This window comes from Haliotis cracherodii, unplaced genomic scaffold, assembly GCF_022045235.1.
Source record: "Haliotis cracherodii isolate W230 unplaced genomic scaffold, xgHalCrac1.p SCAF_6, whole genome shotgun sequence".
Classification (NCBI taxonomy): Eukaryota; Metazoa; Mollusca; class Gastropoda; order Lepetellida; family Haliotidae; genus Haliotis; species Haliotis cracherodii.
In genome coordinates this window covers 10,346,960-10,364,763 of record NW_027266319.1, presented here as the reverse complement: position 1 = coordinate 10,364,763, position 17,804 = coordinate 10,346,960, and the positions used below count along the sequence as shown (strand labels likewise).

Sequence of the window (17,804 nt, the reverse complement as noted above, 5' to 3'; positions counted from 1 at the left end):
TAGGGCAATATCTACTAGTACTAGTCCTTAGGATACCTTTACTATTGGGCAGTTTGGTAAGGACTACAGGACTAGTGCCAATTTCTAACCCTGCGCTTAGAAATCATGTAAACCAATCAGATCTCATTATTCTGTCATGGAGGTATGATAATGAAATATGTCCCTGCAGCATCAGCTGAAAATTTGAGATTGTGAGTCAGTTTATGTTTAGCATTCATTTGAAGTGTTTGAATAAAATTCAAGAGGTTCCTGTCATAATGCTAGTTTTAATAATTTTAGAATAAGGGTGCCTAGATTTAAAAAATACAGCAGTTTGTGCTAAAAACATCTGCATCGACTAGCCCGAACTTGTCTCTTGGTGTAATTTTGTTTAGACTTTAGTATTGATATGTGGACTGTTATCATGGCCATAAGCCGAGTATACTAGACCAAACAAAATGTTACTAGACTCTGGCTTCAGATTAGTGGCTAAAATAGCAAAAACAGAAAATGATCCAGTCAGTCAGTTGTCTTTTGTCATGTACATTGATGATCAATCATGACTTTGGACTGATTCAGATTGAGAAGAATATAAAAAATCTTGTTCTGCTGTGCAGGGTTTGCACAGAAAAGTGTTTGAATCAAACCTGTTCAAAGTTCTTTAGATTACACTTTCTCTATTAAATGTTTGAAAAGTATCGTATTGCCGGGTGTAAATTTGCAATGCATCAAAACATCAGTGAATCTTGACACCCCCAACAAGTATGCACCCTTTTGACCACCCCAAGCTGATAAGCTGTGATATAAATGAATTCATGTTCAACACATTCAAAGTGACTTAAACTCACTCACTCTAATATACGAGAAACATTATCAATTGCCCTTAGTAACCTGGAGACAGACTGGATCTTGATACTATTGTTGTTTAGACGTCCCATATGACAGGGATGCTATTTAGCAATGCCCTGCCAGCATTTGTCAGTTGGTCTAATGTTAAAGGTATCTAGAGGGCAAGTGGTATTTCAGCATTTTAGAGGTGACCTTAAATGTTACCACTCTTTGGGCTAGTAAATCACTGCATGAGGAATTCAGAATCAAATATGGGATAAGTGTCTGACTGGGATAATATATGAGTAGAGAGCTCATCTGGTTTGGTAATATTTTCAAATGGCCTATGATGTTGGAGAATTGTAGTATATTTTACAGATTCTTTCCAAGGCCAATCAATGTCAGGCCTAGAATTTTGAATTACCCCTTCACTATGGTTGTTATGGTCTTCAAGAACTTGGGCGAACTCCTTGTCTGGTAAATTCTGCTGTAAGCTTGTCAACATTTCTAATAATCAATAACCCATATGTTTATTGATATCCCAACTGAAGAGTAGTTCTTGCTGAGTCCCCAGGCATAGACGACTATAGGAACATGGTGAATGATGGTGAAATGTTTACAGACAGGAACAGATCCTTGGTTAAATCAATGAATTGTACACACTGTCGGCAAAACACTGGAAAAATGCATCAATTTATATGTATGCGTCAATATTTATGGAAAATCTACCACTTTATTTAAAATGCAGGATTATTGTTTGTTTGTTGTTTAACGCCGCACTCTAAAATGCAGGAAAGGTATCAGGCAGTTGTTTTTGTGAAGCGATCTTCCCCATGTGAAAGAAATAGTTCAGATAAGATGAAAATTCAAAATTCAATTTTGATTGTTACCTGTGTATATGTTATCATTATTTACATACCAAATGAAGCTAATTTCTTTGAGACTACTCCCATTGCATGTTCTCCCGTACAATTGACTGTTTCCAGTTAAGTATAATGGTTTGATAAATTAGAGGATAAAGAATTAGGTAGTAGGCAGGTATGGGTGTTATGCTTCACTGATGCATTGAGATTACAGTCATGCCCCGCTTATACGGACTTCAGATATCCGGAAACCTCGGTTCCCGGACGATTTTCATTCAAAACGAAATAATTACTATATAAATTTACCCGTATATCCGGAAATTCAGTTTCCGGAACCGGACAGTCATTTTTATACACAAAACACTGAAATGCACACAAAATTGTCTCACTTATCCGGACAATACACTTCCGCTGGTGGTAATCCTTTGATTCGTGAGAAGTCAATTAACCAAGTGACACTGAGTTACGTTTGAGACGAGCTTGTTTATTGTACATGTAATCCCCTTTGATAAATATGGCGTCTGTGGAGGTCAGAGGTCAAAGTTGTGTAAGTATGGCCTGTAAGTATGGCACTGAATTTGGACATACCATAGGAAAATCGACAATTGGTGACAGTTCAAACTTCCATGACAGACTTTGTCATCTGTCATGAGTTGCATAATTGAAGGGAAGTAACTCTTCCAGTAAGAAGCTGGTTTCAGTTATATGGAAATTCGTTTATACGGACGAATTGTGAAATGACGCAAGTGTCCGTATAAACGAGGCACGACTGTATTCACCAGCCGATGTAATGGAAGATATGACTACCTATATATTGATTCATGTTTAAGTCTGTATCGATTTAAACTAATATTTCAAGATACAAGATGATAACTACTGTGGCTAGCGTTACGGAAATGCCATAATGAAATCAATCTTTTAACATAATTTCATTAGCATGACAAGAACAAGCCTGGAGTAACCTGTCATGAGATTTTAGCACAAGCTGGTTGACAGCAAGTACCTTTTCTCAGCCAGGCCACATGGATCATTGAGAATTTCATGCAAAAAAAGAGCAAATAAAGTATCACGCTGTGTATCATGAACCATTTAATTGGTATACCTGTACCAGATCTGAATTACTGGTTGCTTTACTGTATGCTGCCCTAGCATCCTTCAGGAATCTAGTACAAGTAATACAAGGAATATAAGCAGGCAGCTTGCTAGGGTCAAAACATAGTTGAAAGTTTATGCAAGAAAAGAATGTAAACATGGTAAATGGGGCTCGGGGCCCTGTTACTTACTTTCAACATGTTCAATGGGCCCTTGTCCATTATGTTGTCTGTGATTTCCTATGAAATTTCTTGGTTCCTTCCTGACTAGAATCACTGATTCAGGATCACTATATCCATCGTCTGGTCTACTACTGTCATCATTTGATTTGAAAAAGAACATGATTTTTCTCTGTTTGGTATCTTTCTTTGGTGACGTATTCCATGTGTGTTGCACACGTTACGTGGCCGAAATCGATTGCCATTTGGAGTAGACAAGTTCAAACCATTTACGTATCTATGTTACTCAGAGAAGACGATCACTTGTGTAACTTTCCGAATGTTTTCTTCCGAATTGTAAAGAGTGAATAACTGAAGCTACTTCCTATGTAACCAATCTATGATCTTGCAGTAATTACGATGAGGAGACCATGTACGATTTATGCAGTTTGAAGGTGCACCATAAGGGTTAATTTGAATGCACCATTTCATATTCTGTGCCTGTATGAGGCATGGTGCTCTCATTCACTTTCTCCCCTTGTATCAAATGGTGAATACAGCCTGTGCTGAAACCTTTGTAATTTACTAGTCATCTCTGAACATGTATCTTTGTATCATGGTTGACCCATGGAGATGCAAATGAAGAACTGGTCCTCGGCATCTGGTTCTTGTCTTGGTAGAGAATGTGTGTTTTCAGTGTGTGACTTATTGATGGTATTCAACAATTTGTTTGTTTGGAATGATGTTCATGCTATCAGTCACTTGTCTAAACTTGATTAATTACAGGCTCCACTAGGGTTGAGACGGGTAATTCGGGTCGTCGGTTCCGGTGGGTCCTGAGAAGGACCCAGGTACCCACAGGACTACCCGAACCTGTGGTTATTCACTTAATATAGTTTCATGACAAAAATTCACTATAACTAGTATTAACTACATGGTTACACAAGTCACTAATGTTCACATTTCTTCATGACTATGAACGCATTTCTTATAACATATATGTTTGAATAAAGATAAAACTTCTGTCAACATAAGTGTATATGCATTACCAGATAGTTTTATACATTTTGCTCGGGCTACTGTCAACATGGTCAAACTATTCCCAATCGGACATTTTGTACATCTCTTGACACCAACAGTGGGTACCCGGGCAGGGTCTTGTAAAAGGGGTGTGTGTACCCAGGTAGTAAATTAGGACTTGTCCCAGCCCTAGGCTCCACTGATATTGCTGTTATTTTGCTGAATCGCTGAAAACAACATTCACTCATCATGCTCATGAACATGTTACTAATATGCGCTAAGCAAAAAAGAGGAGTATTCAAACTTAAATACCAGTTAACTAGATTGTATCCATACATCATGGATTATACAAATGTACTGCAAATAACAATTAACCAGTCAATCAATATACATCACTATTTCCCTAGGTATTATTATTACCCAATCTACCGGCTAGGCAGCCTTGGACTTTTGATCTATGTTTTAATTGACCATTATTGGTGCTGAAATTGCAACAGTTGTGTTGTATCAAAGTGTAACTTGGACTTGTGAAACACAATATGTTCAGCCAAAGATAAATCTATAGACCCAGTAAGTAGGTCAGAAGGTTTCCCAGGATCTCCAGCGTGCCATACTGCTGTCTCCAATTGTACTGCTTCTCTTGGATGAATAATTAACAAATCATACTGACTTAAACGACGAGCTGGTATTTGGCATGGTGTAGTGCACGTGGCAAGTGGTGAAGCAATGGCTGAAGCATTACCCTTTCTGTTGATTCTTCATATCGTGGGATTTAGTGTGGTTAGTTGTCTGGACGAATGTAATACAGTGAGTATGTCTGATGCTTCAACGTCTTTCATGTTCTGCATTGTGATTTGTGTTTGTTAAAATGTAATGATGTGTTCATGGTGTATGGCGTTGTGAATTCATTATCGGTTGTAACCTTGGCTATGTTCCGTTCCAGATACAGGTGCAGGTTTGAAATCAATTAATGAATTGGAGACTGGTGACATTTTGTTGTGTACTACAATTTTGACCATTAGGTAGTTCCATGGCAGATCCGTTTTGCGGACTTGTGAAAATATAAAATATTTTTCTTGACCTGCTGAGGTTGATATTGGGTACCAAGTCTGTAGCAAATGTTGGTACAAATTCACAAATGGCTTCCCAATGCTTACTGTAGTTATCATTTTTATAACTTATGTTATGGCCACACAGATATGACTTGTATTTCACTAATATCAGGACCAGTAAAGAGACTTTAATGCTTAGCAGTGGTACAAATTAGACCTGAAACTACACATGGTAAAGGGTCTTTGTCATTACCCTAAAGTTAAAGATCAAAGGTTTAGGAGATCCCTAGATTCAAATACTCTAAGAACAAACCTCAACATGCTCAATGACCCAAAGATACCCCTTAATTTCTTACATGCTTAGTTTTACATTATTGCATTGAATGCAGCCTTAAGATACAATGTTGAAATACCTTTGAATTTAGGAAAATAAAAAATAAAAAGCAAATCCCAATGTTGAAGATTTGTTTCCACTGTGACAGTCAAGGGCACTTACTTTGGAATCCTAGATAAATCCCAGACACAGGCATGGCTTTGGTAGTGTTGAGACTGGGAATCTGATAGTTATGGCTGGGGTTCCGACAGGTGCTTCTTGTAGACAAGAGCAATTTAGCATCTGGTCAGTGTCTCGGTTTCACGTCTTGTGTCATGTGGGATTGTATGACCTAAGAGTAAGAGCATGGTAAAAAGTGTATATGTTCTTGGTTTTAACATGCAAGCTGCAATGTGTTGACTTATTGGCTAAACAGTGGCTTGTGCTCTTAACACTTGCCTTGAATATTGCATGTAGCTCTTGGTTCATTAATAATTTCAAGGGACTGTAAAAAGCTATATATAAATATGGTCAGGCTTCATTCTAGGCCACATCATTGGGACTTTCAATTTTTAGATGGTGCACATTGAAAATACGGAAGGACCATGATGGCCTATGCTGTTTTGTTCCCTGTATGCTGTATAAGAAATAATTATACACAATGCAGTGCCAGAGAAACGCTCTCAGGTAACTCGACAAAACATTTTATATCGAGCTCAGTGATTGGTTCATGTCGACAATAGCAGTCAATGTTATCTCAAGAGGCATATTTCTCATGACATTGGCAAAGTATGGCCATGACGGCCCAGCAGTAATTGGGCAAAGAAACAAATGGCAAATGATAAGGATGAAACAAAAAATTCTAAAGAAATGCCATCATATCATTAAATATTTTGCAAGCTCGTCCGCCATATGAGGAACCTGAAACTAAGTATGCACCTTGCATGTTCTTGATGTCTCTTTCTTCTTTATAAGCCTTAGTAGACCACCTTCGTGGTCTAGTAGTTGAGCGTCTGCCCGGAGAGCGAAAGGTTGGAGGTTCAAACCCCGTCCTCGTTGAAAGATGTTGAAAGATGGTACTTTTTGTTACTCTGCCTGGCACTTGACATAAGGGGCTGAAACAAGGACTGGTCAGTTGGTTTTGGCATGGTATCTCAGTGTGGGCTAGCACAAGCGTACTAACACACAGGCACATACTCAGACATGCAAGCACACATGCACGTTGTTATATAAGTGCAATAATATTGAATGCAATGTTAAACCTCATTTCACCTCAGGGGCGGTCGGGTAGCCTAGTGGTTAAAGCGTTCGCCTGTCATGCCGAAGACCTGGGTTCGATTCCCGACATGGGTACAATGTGTGAAGCCCATTTCTGGTGTTCCCCGCCATGATATTGCTGGAATATTGCTAAGAGCGGCGTAAAACCATACTCACTCACTCACTCATTTCACCTCACCTGACCATTTAGCCTTAATTCATGTAGTATATGGTCCAGTATCATCCAGTCTTGTCGAACAAAATGTAAGTTTACTGGCTTTAGATTAATGGCTGAAATCGCAGACTGGTTTTTTTTCTCATGTCTGTCTGTTACTTTAGCCACTAGTCTGAAGCCTGAATCTTGTAAAAGTAATTGATTAACTAAAAATCAACTAAAAATGATGCCAAGAGACACTTTTAGGCACAGGCTGAGTTATTAGATTTTCCCAGTAGATGGATTTGCAGACTAATGATGATATGAATTGTAACTGTTCAGTTCAACTTTTATGTTTCAGAAGCCAATAATTCACCAATAATTACGACAATTATTGATGTGGTAATGACTGTTTATCTCAATTTCAACTCTTTGTAACCATGGTAACTAACTAAGATGCTCTGCTGGGAGCTTAGTAATAAAACTGATATCCACAAGTGTAGACCAAGTGGATGTTATGAGACCCAGGGGAGGTGTCAGTATTGTTGCTCCTTTAATGACTAGTAATGCTGGTGATGTAGATGCAGACAGAGCTCCACATAAGCTCTATAGTTAAATAAGATATGACAAAAATATCACATTACCAATGTTCGAAATGAAGGGGCTCCTGGATTTGTATGGTATTTGAATCAAGGGACCCCTATACCTTTGGGTTATTATGGTAAGGGTTATGACAAGGACCCCTTGACCTTGTTAGTTTCTAACACTGATAAACCAGTTGCCATGGTTACAAATGGTTAGGTTTGAGTTGGCATATAAATACTCATGCTAAAGTTCAGAAAAGATTAGTGTAAGATGACAACATTATGTGTAATGTACCAGATAGGTGGATCCCGAGGGGTGGTCCAGGGGGCCCGACTCCCCCCCCCCTTGAAATCCAAATGTAGTATGTTGCAGGCAGCATAATTATCTGAGAGAGGATTTTGATATTTTACGACCCCTCCCTTTTAAGAATGCTGGATCCAACCTTGTACCCAGTGCAATCTTTTCAACTTGCATACCAATATTTCTCAGTTTTTTTGAGTATGTAACATTTGACACTGGGGGAGCACATTAATTCATGGGGCTGTAGCCTAGAGGTTTTGACACTCACTTGTCAGGCTGAAGGCCCTGGTTTGATTCCCCACATGGTGCAATGTGTGAAACTGCCATGATTTTCAGCGTTACAAATTGGCACTAGTCCTGTAGTCCTTGCCAAACTGCCCAGTGGTAAAGGCATCCTAAGGACAAGTAGAAATTTGCCATTTTTAAGGGTTTTGTTATCATTACTAGTGGACGAAAACTGTTAGTTTCTAACGCTGATATTGCAGGAATATTGCTAGAACAGGTGCAAAACTTTAATCACTCTTGGAGTGAGATAAGATGGAAAACTCACAGATGGAAATGAGAAACTATTATAATTTATAATCAGAAATTTGTTCTGAACAATGTCTACTGTTTGGTCTAAAAATACTCCACAGACTGGATCCAAGGGAGTACAAATACTCGGAATACCAGCAAAAAATGATCAATACCACAATGTGAATGATAACATAGGAGTAAGTACTCAGTGGCTCAAGAAATTCCCCGTAGCCTTGTGCAGTGTGTGTCAGCCAGTATGGACCTGAGAACATGTGTGACCACCTGTTTTAATTCCCAGTACCTGAACTTCCCCTAGGATATCTCTGAATACAACTCCATCGAAAGCGCTTCCTCTATCACCATGCAGACAGGAAATTAACATCATTGGAATCATGATTAACAGACTGCTGCCGTGGTGGGGGAACTTGGGACTTGGTTAATAAAACCTGGCAAATATGTTGTAGTGATACATTTGATACTCTCCGTTTAGTTGGGTGAGCATCTGCCTCTAGACAGGAAAACCTGGTTAGATCCTCTGGCCACGTCATGCCGAAAATGTTAAAGGATGATACTTTTTACCCTGTCTTGTGCTTGGTATTAAGGGGATTAAATGAGGTCCGGTTGTGTCTGAGTGGGATATCCATGTTAATCTGTGGAATCTCAGTAAGCCAGTGCTACAAAACTGGCACAAGCCCAGTCTAATACACATCATGATGTTACCTTTGATCATATTCAAGATACAGGTAAAGTTTATATCAGACCTGCTAAAGATATCTTGCAATGTGTAACAGAAATCTATGAAGTGTATACCTTTTGACCAAACATAGAAACACGATTTGAAAACAATACACCTTTCCCAAACAAAACCTGGGAAATCCCGAGCCATGCATGCTCTGACCTAATTAGTCACTGTTTAAGAAGATTGGTTGGTTGGTTTGTTGTTTAACGCCGCACTCAGCAATATTCCAGCTATATGACGGCGGTCTGTAAATAATCCAGTCTGGACCAGACAATCCAGGGATTAATATCATGAGCATCAATCCACGCAATGGGGATCGATGACATGCATCAACCAAGTCAGCGAGCCTGACCATCCGATCCCGTTAGTCGCCTTTTACGGCAAGCATGTGTTGCTGAAGACCTATTCTACCCCGGATCTTCACAGGTAGTTTAAGAAGATGTTTAGCATGTTTAGTCTCTGATGTTTAGTCTCTGATGTTTAGTCTCTGGTTTGCCTGGTGCTGTCTTAGGAACCAGTCACCTTGATATTATTGGGATACTGCTACAAGTGTATGTGGCAATACGTTTTGGGCAGAAACCATGGCATTTGACATAAAGAGGATATTTAAAGTTTTAGAGACAACAAAGATCTTGAGATTTGATGCTTTGCTATAAGGGGCAAAACATTTTGGCCAGAAAACATTATCACATTTGACTTAAAGAGTGTATATTATTTAAAGTTTAAAGGTACAACAGAGATCTTGAGATTAGACACTTTGCTATATATCTGATTGTGATATCTATCTTTTACATCACAATGAGCAATGTAGAACTGAATTAAATTTGGTGTGATTAAATGTAAGATAATCCTGATCTACATAGACAAGACAGTACGTTTATTCTCTCCTAAGAATACAATTTATGTTTGGTTCCTTCTGATGAAGTGTTTGTGCTTGTCCCACAGAAAGACTTCCACTATGAGTACACGGAGTGTGACAGTGAGGGGATGAGATGGAGGGTGTCCGTGCCGGAACACAACAAGTGTACAGGGGGAGCTCCCAATGCCCCGGTGAGGGGGAAAGACTGCAGTAAGTATTATCCAGTCACAGCATCAGTACCACTGTCAACTCCCTCCCAATACTTATTTTCAGCAAAACTTTTGGGTGCTGAAGACCTATTATCCTCTTTGGGATTTCCCAGTGATATACTGGACGAAGGATGGTCAGGCTCAGTGACTTGGTTGTTATTTGTCATGGTACCCTGATGGGACATTGCTCATAATATAATCACTGGTTTGTCTGGTCTGGTTTGGACTTGATTGTTTACAAGGTGCCATCATATTGCTAAGCAACAACAAACCTCTTGAGGTATCCCCACTAGGCTTCACACAGTAGGAACAATGTTAAAACCTGTTAACTTTGCACAGTAAATATTATTATTCTAGACCATGGTTTTGTCAATTATCAAAATTGGCACATTAAAATAAGGGAATTTACATGCTTTTTAAAAAAAAAGCAAAAAAAAAAGCTTGAAAATAATGAATTTTTTTTTATATGATAATATTTTCATTGTAATAGATGAGAACTCAATTTCTATCATATGTTAGGCACAGGTAATTGAAACACATTCACCACAGTAATACCAAAGCTCTCTATTATATACAGTGCTGAATGATCCAGCTTGACAGGGAATTTAGTCTTTTATTGATCTTTAATGCTGTATGTGTAACAATTTGAATTTTAGTCAGTGATTTTCAGCTGTGCCACTTTATATTTGCAATAATGGAATTTAATAAATGAAGATCCGGGTTAGAATTGATGCTTGTCATAACGAGATTGGGTGGTCAGGCTCACTGACTTGGTTGATGCATATCATCGTATCCCAACTGTATAGATCTATGCTCATGATATCAATCACTGGATTGTCTGGTCCAGACTTGAATATTAACAGTCCTCCGCCATATTGCGGGAATATTGCTGAGTACGGCTTTAAACAACAAACAAAATCATTTCATACATTTACAATATGTAATTGTAAAGTGTGCTCTTAAGGCACCAGGAACATTTTTTAAACCTTATATTATCATCTCAGTCTGCGACTTTTGCCTATATTCCGAAGCCTGTGTCTTATAAGATTGTTGAGTTTAGTAATCTCAGCTTATAAAACTCCATAAAAACACTAAAATGTACTGAAAATTATGTTAAGAGCCATGTTCATACTAGTAGACTCAAGTTTGGGCACAGGCTGTCATTTTAAAATTGCCATTGGAACTTACATGGAAGGCATTTCTAATCCTGTATGACTTCCTTTATCAATTTAAGTCTGGTTGAAGAGTTGGAAGTGAACAGCTGGACTCCTTAGTCCTCCAAATATTTCACCGAGAGCTAACATTCCAGGGTGCCGTTGTACAAAACAACCTTAGCGCTACGATGATCGTAAGTCCATGTTAAAGTATGAGATCACCTTAGCGCTAAGATCGCTTTGTACAACGGCACCCTGGACAGTTTTCAAGCTCTGTTTTGCTGTCAGTTACCAAGGAAAGTCATCAGTGTTCTTGTTGACCAACTTTCAGCATTATTCAGCCATTGATCTGCTATTGTGAACACACTTGCTGTAACCTCAGACTTTAAGAAATTCATCAAGCCACAATTGTCAGCTTAAGAGTAGATGTGTCCTTCATACTAAGTAAGTTTATTTATTCATTGTTTTCCCTTCCAATTCCTAGAGTTGTTGTCATGTCGTGAAGTTTTTGTCTTCTGTCATTGTGAGTCATGTGCTTCGTCATTAAATTTTGAATGGTTGAAGTACCAAGGCACCATCCATGTATTATTTCAGTAGTCTTTGTTTAACACTTGACACATTGGGATTGGAGGAGTTATTTTTTTTAACTAGAGTAGTACAATATAAATAGTTTTGATCAAACCCTCAGAGCCCAAAACACATACAAAAATTAAAACGAAATTAGTTTACGGTAGTCATGGTAGTCAAAATACTTTCAGCTGAGTTTTTTTATGAATTAGCAAAAAGAAATAACAGAATGCTACTGGTTTTATCTTCAACTAATTAAAATCTTAGTTCTAACAACTTCAATATACCCTTCTCTGAATATTGCTGAATAGAGTGATACTTTGTTAATCCAAACGTCTTTAGTACAAGCTTTGTTAATCTGTATCTACAAAAGTTTTGATAGAAATCAATGCTTTGTTAATCTGAGAATGTGAAAATGAAGATGTTTTCACTGGAACAGTACCATTCGCACTATCCAGATTTTAGTATATGTGTAATTTTAAAGACGGTATGACAATCAGCAATTTTATCTTGGGCCCAAATTAGTTTAACTTTGCAGTCTGAAACTTAAGCCACTAGTCTGAAGCTAGAGTCCAGTAAATACAAATTGTTTAATATTGTAAGCTCACCTATTCACTAGTCCGGGCCCCCAGTGAAGATTCCGGGGTAGAATAGGTCTTCAGCAACACATGTTATATAATGACAGAGTATATCAACATTTACTGTATACTGTTGTACACTGTAGTATGGTGTATACTGCCACTGAGCAACTGTTGGAAACTTGTTATCCCCTGCCCAAACTGAGTTTTGAGGGGGATATGGAAATGTCCATCCGTCCATAATTTTTTCCTGAAGTATAACTCCTAAATCATTCTATAATTCTTCATGAAACTTTGTATATACATCAGGCATGTTCTGAACTGGTGCCTTTTGCTATTCAATATTTTTTCAATTTATTTGTGTCATTTCCATTTCCCAAGGCAAAGAGTTGACTTCAGTTCAAATGAGGGATCGTTCCCAGAGTGTAACTCATGAACTGTTTCTCATTTCTTTGTTGACCTTCATATGCACATCAGGCAAGTGCTGAACTTATGCATTTTGCTATTTACTAATTAAGGTGATTTAAAATTTTCAGATTTTGCTTTTCAGAGGCAATAACAAGTTTGACAAAGATTCAAACTTTGTAAGCACATAAGACATCATACTTCGTACAACCCTGTCGAAAGTTAAAATAGGCCTCCAGCAACCTATGCTTGTTTTCAGAGGCAAATAAATGGATTAAGTGGTCAAGCTTGGAGACTTGGTTGATTGTATGACATTGTACCCAGACAGAGTGGGAAGCTGTGCATCGTGCAGTGTGTATTTAAAACAAGCACAGTATCATTGTGATCATATATTTGTTCAGGTGTCATTTGACTATTCAGGGTTAGAGACATTACTAACAGCTTTTGTCCACTTGTCCTTCTAATGATGACATATAGCAAAACCCTTAAAATGGGCCAATTTTTACTAGTCCTTAGGATACCATTACTATTGGGCAGTTTGGTAAGGACTACAGGAATTGTGCCAATTTCAAACGCTGCTATTTGGCTTTTTTGTTATGCAATAATGATTTAGAGTTTTGAAAATATCAAATGAAAAGCTGTCATTTGAAAAGTACCATTATTTATTCACGTCTCTGGATGGTATTTAAGGCAGTAAATGAAATGAGAGATAATCGTTTGGTTTAGTCGTCAATGTTACAGTCAGTTGTACTCACAAGCTGTAGAATTAACTTTTTTTCGTATTATTAGGTATATGATATATGTTTTGTGTTTTTTATGCATATATTGGAAAAGATGGGGTATATTGCTGACTTAGTCTTCTTGATGGTTATTGGGAATATTAAGCCAGAAGTATAATCATGTCTTCTCCTTGTTTCAGCATTCACATGCAATGCAGGTCAGTTTCTGGACATCCAGGGGGACCAGGAGTGTCACCCCTGCCCTGCCGGCACGTACTCTCTGGGAGGTGGGGTCCGCTTTGACGACTGGGACAACCTCCCTTTAGGGTTCACCATCTCATCCGAGGCCTTCGGTGGAGGCTTCATGTGGAGAAGCCACAAGCGCGATGTCAACTGCAGCAGGTAGGCAGTGCAGGAGAGTCTATCTGTCATCTGAAACTGACTTTCACGGGAGATGTGGCTTGGGTGAGATCAAGCAATATCTCCTTTGTTGGCAAAGTTTACATAAGTGACATTGATTCCGGTAATAAAAAAAAGGGAAACTATTCGTGCCCATGTTCCTTTATATACTGTCTATTTAGCATGAGTATGTGACCATAGCAACATCGAACAAAATGAAGATGACTATGAAGTTGTCAAAAATGTGCAGAGGAGGTCCGATGTATGGGCCCAACTTTAAGTCATTTGGGCTATTTTTATTCAGGTTCATAACAAAATACAGATGAAAGAATGCATGCAATATATTGTGGTACGTATTGCGATACATAAATCATTATTACAATAAATTGCAATATGAAAGTCAGGCCAATACCCATCACTAGTTGTGATGTCATCGGTAACCGTGATGTCACAATCAAATGACATCACAAATCTCTCAGTTAGCAGTTCTTTGTACTCTCATTATAATTGTTTACAAACTGAAAGAGTTGGAAGAATGATTTGAATGATAAATAGAATCTCACCCTCTTGTGAGGTCATGTGAGGTTTTTATTTTTATCCACATGTGTTGATGACAAGAGACACTTGGGTAGATTCTCTGGTCATGAAACTATAATATAGGGAATAATAATGTTATTCAGTGTCAAAATTAAGCATGAACATCATAACCCCATAGTTGAATGGATAAAGATGGGGAGGTCTTAAGACCCCCAAGTGCTTCTACTCGTCCGAACTTATTCCGGTTACTAGGCTCGCCCACTGACATTCCATACCACAGTTTAACATGGATACCCAACATAGACGCGGCATACTGACTCCACTCCGACCAGCCCTTGGTTCATCCCTTACTGCCGAGTGCCAGGCAGAGTAACATCAAGTACCATCTGTTAATGTCTTTTGGTATGATACGGACAGGGTATCGAACCACCGATCCTCCACTCTCTATCTCTATCCACTAGACAAGGCAGACAGTCCAGTTTCTGTTGAAAGCCAGTGAAAGATTCTTGCCTGATATTTTCCCTATGTATAGAACATACCCTGATGCATTTAATTAAGTTGACTTGTTTTTAGCTGAGGTCTCATCTGCATCACAACGATGCTCCATTGTATTTATGCAGTCTTTGTGTTGCCAAAATATTGATGATTTTCCCTATGAACATGGTGAAGTCACTTCTCAGTGGCAGTCTGCAACCTCTTCGAGCATTTTGAAAAATGTCATAATGTTGTCTTCTGATGACATGAAAACATATAATGAAGAAATAAAAGGATTATTGATTAGTGTTCACATGATTTGATGTTGCCATGGATACTAGCAAGACTTCACAATGGATCATTTTGACGGCAAACAGTTGCATCTCTGGTCCAGACTTGATAATTTATAGGCTTGAAAAATCTGTAATATTGATACAGTGTTACAGTGCTCACTCACTCACTCACTCACTCACTCACTCGCTATGAAATCAATAATAATATTGTGACAATCTGAAGTATTCACTATAAAATAGTTATAAATCCACAGTTTGCAACAGTCTGTTAATGATATAATAAAAGATTAGTTCATGCAGAACATCTAATGGAGGTTGGTTAGGAATTATTGGCGAACTGTTCTCTTTGGACAGACTACTACTGTAGACATTGTGAATATTTCATTAAAACGGTTAATTAAATATGACAGTTTCCATAGGACGATTAACTGGTTCACGAGTTTTCTAACCATGATGTCCCTACAGTACAGCGTGACATGACACCATTCTGCAGGCTCCATCCCATCATGACACATGGTCACATGTTGTTGGCAACTGAAATGCAAGACGTCAGTCACATCTGTTACTACAGTGTTGATGGCTACTGACTGGGGCAATGTTACCCAGAGCTCCAGAATAAAATGTATTGAGAGAAAAATGATATGAACTTATTTTCAATTGATACTTGTTTGCCTGACAACTCTTTTTTGGAGGAATATGAAATATAAATGCATACAAAAGTAAAAATTTGTAAAAAAAGATTAAGTTTATTTTTATTTGTCTGACTTCTCTGATTTAGAGGAATTTCAAACATTTAGTGATACAAATCCATGAAATAGAAAATAATATGAACCTATTTTGAATATATATTTTTTTGCCTGACAACACTATTTTAGTGGAATTAAAAAACAACCAATATTCTTACATAAAGTAACATTTAAGCTAATAACTTAACAGAGACCATGTGCATACCCTTTCTCTGATTAATGAACATGAATTTGTTTATTACTAATACCGTATTTTATGCAATAAGCGCCCACATTGATATTGGCTTCGGAACAGTCCCAATTAGCACCCCTTCCGATTGATCAATGTACACCCTTAATTATGGGCAATTGAATTCTGGAAAAATATATCTGTCGTATACAAAAATTTCAGGCTGTCAGCATAAACCACGAAATTTACGATCTTTCATCTCTGTTTTTTCTCTTGCCAAAATAATATTCTAATAAGAGCCCCTTATTTCTAATTTTGAGAGCACTCTGGGCGGTTAATACGTCGAATATGGTTGTATCATACACTTAATTTAACTGAATTAGACTTCATCTGTAACCCATTGAATTAATGGACCCAAACAGTTCAATGACAGGTTAAAACAAAATGAGCAACACACATTTATGTCAACTTACCTACGTTTATGCACAAACCATAAATTAAAAAAAATAATGAAATATTTTTCATTCAACAGCAACAAGAATCTATCATCAGTTACTACTGGCACACGTTGTGATTATTTTAGAGGTTTTTGATATTTGTGTATGTTTTGTTTTTTAAAAATTTGTTTTGTTTTTGTTGTTAATTATTGTTTTCATAAGAGAATATAACTATCCATGCTGTTATCACTTGTAGGCAGTGATGGAGCAGATGTTCTTGCTATAACTCTGTCTATATTAAGGGGTGTGTCGTAGTTCAATGTGGTTAGGAGACTATGATTCCATGTCTAACATTCATGATCAGGTTATAAGGGGCTGTTTCTGGTGTCCCTCACTGTGATGTTGCTGGAATATTGCTAAAAGTAGTGTAAAACCATACTCGCTCACTTGATCAGGTTATTACGTGATTGTTTATTCTTAGGCTTAGTGAGATCACGGTACTTTTATCACCTTAAGTCACCTTTGGATATGTGAATATAGAATACATTCTGTGAGTTATTCAGTTGTTGTGAATTGTTTTTGTTTCTGTATGTTAATTTGGTTATATTCATAGGCATAACAGTGAGATAAGTGTTGCCATGGTCACACCAAGAGTAAAGAGCCTGTGTCATGAAACCTGGAAGTGATGTTTACATAACTGATGACCTTTCATGATTATCTTAACTCTGGGTTTTAATTACACAATGGCATACCAATTCTTTCCACAGTACACATAATAAATTAATTAATATTATCATCTCTGCCCAAATAATGAAATATTATTACGAAACATTAATCTAATGTGGCCTAATTAATTGAATTGTCAAATGCCTTACAGTTTGAATATTTGGATTAAAACTGAAATGATTAATTTAATGTGGCCTAATTAACTGAATTGTCAAATGCCTTACAGTTTGAATATTTGGATTAAAACTGAAATGATTAATTTAATGTGGCCTAATTAATTGAATTGACAAATGCCTTACAGTTTGAATATTTGGATTAAACTGAAATGATTAATTTAATGTGGCCTAATTAACTGAATTGTCAAATGCTTTACAGTTTGAATATTTGGATTAAAACTGAAATGATAAATTTAATGTGGCCAAATTGAAAAATATATGGAGAATCTCACCAGAATGTCTATTGAGATATATAATATCACAAGTTGATAAGAGTTTAATATTCAAAGACTTGCCGAGGAGAGAAACCTTTATTGACTAGTGTTGATATGTTTCATATGATACGACACAAGGGTGAGACTGTGTTTGTCATCCGACATCATTCTTCCAATTTGTTCAGTTTGTAACAGGAACAACCAGTGTCTTAAGTGTAAAAAGTTCAGCTGACCAGGTGCAGTGTC

The 17,804-nt window shown here is 37.5% G+C and overlaps 1 protein-coding gene across 6 annotated transcripts in view; it reads left to right on the top strand.

The window, feature by feature from the left end:
• The window catches only part of LOC139446229 (endosome/lysosome-associated apoptosis and autophagy regulator family member 2-like), a 63,422-nt gene that overhangs the window by 3,697 nt on the left and 41,921 nt on the right, over positions 1 to 17,804 (top strand). For 5 of the 6 annotated variants that reach the window (XM_071227577.1, XM_071227581.1, XM_071227579.1 and 2 more), the window contains exons 2-3: positions 9,802 to 9,925; positions 13,548 to 13,749. In XM_071227577.1, the coding sequence (XP_071083678.1) occupies positions 9,802 to 9,925; positions 13,548 to 13,749 (326 nt within the window). Of the gene's footprint in view, positions 1 to 4,645; positions 4,748 to 9,801; positions 9,926 to 13,547; positions 13,750 to 17,804 lie in introns of those variants that run through there. The other variant, XM_071227576.1, reaches the window with a different exon arrangement.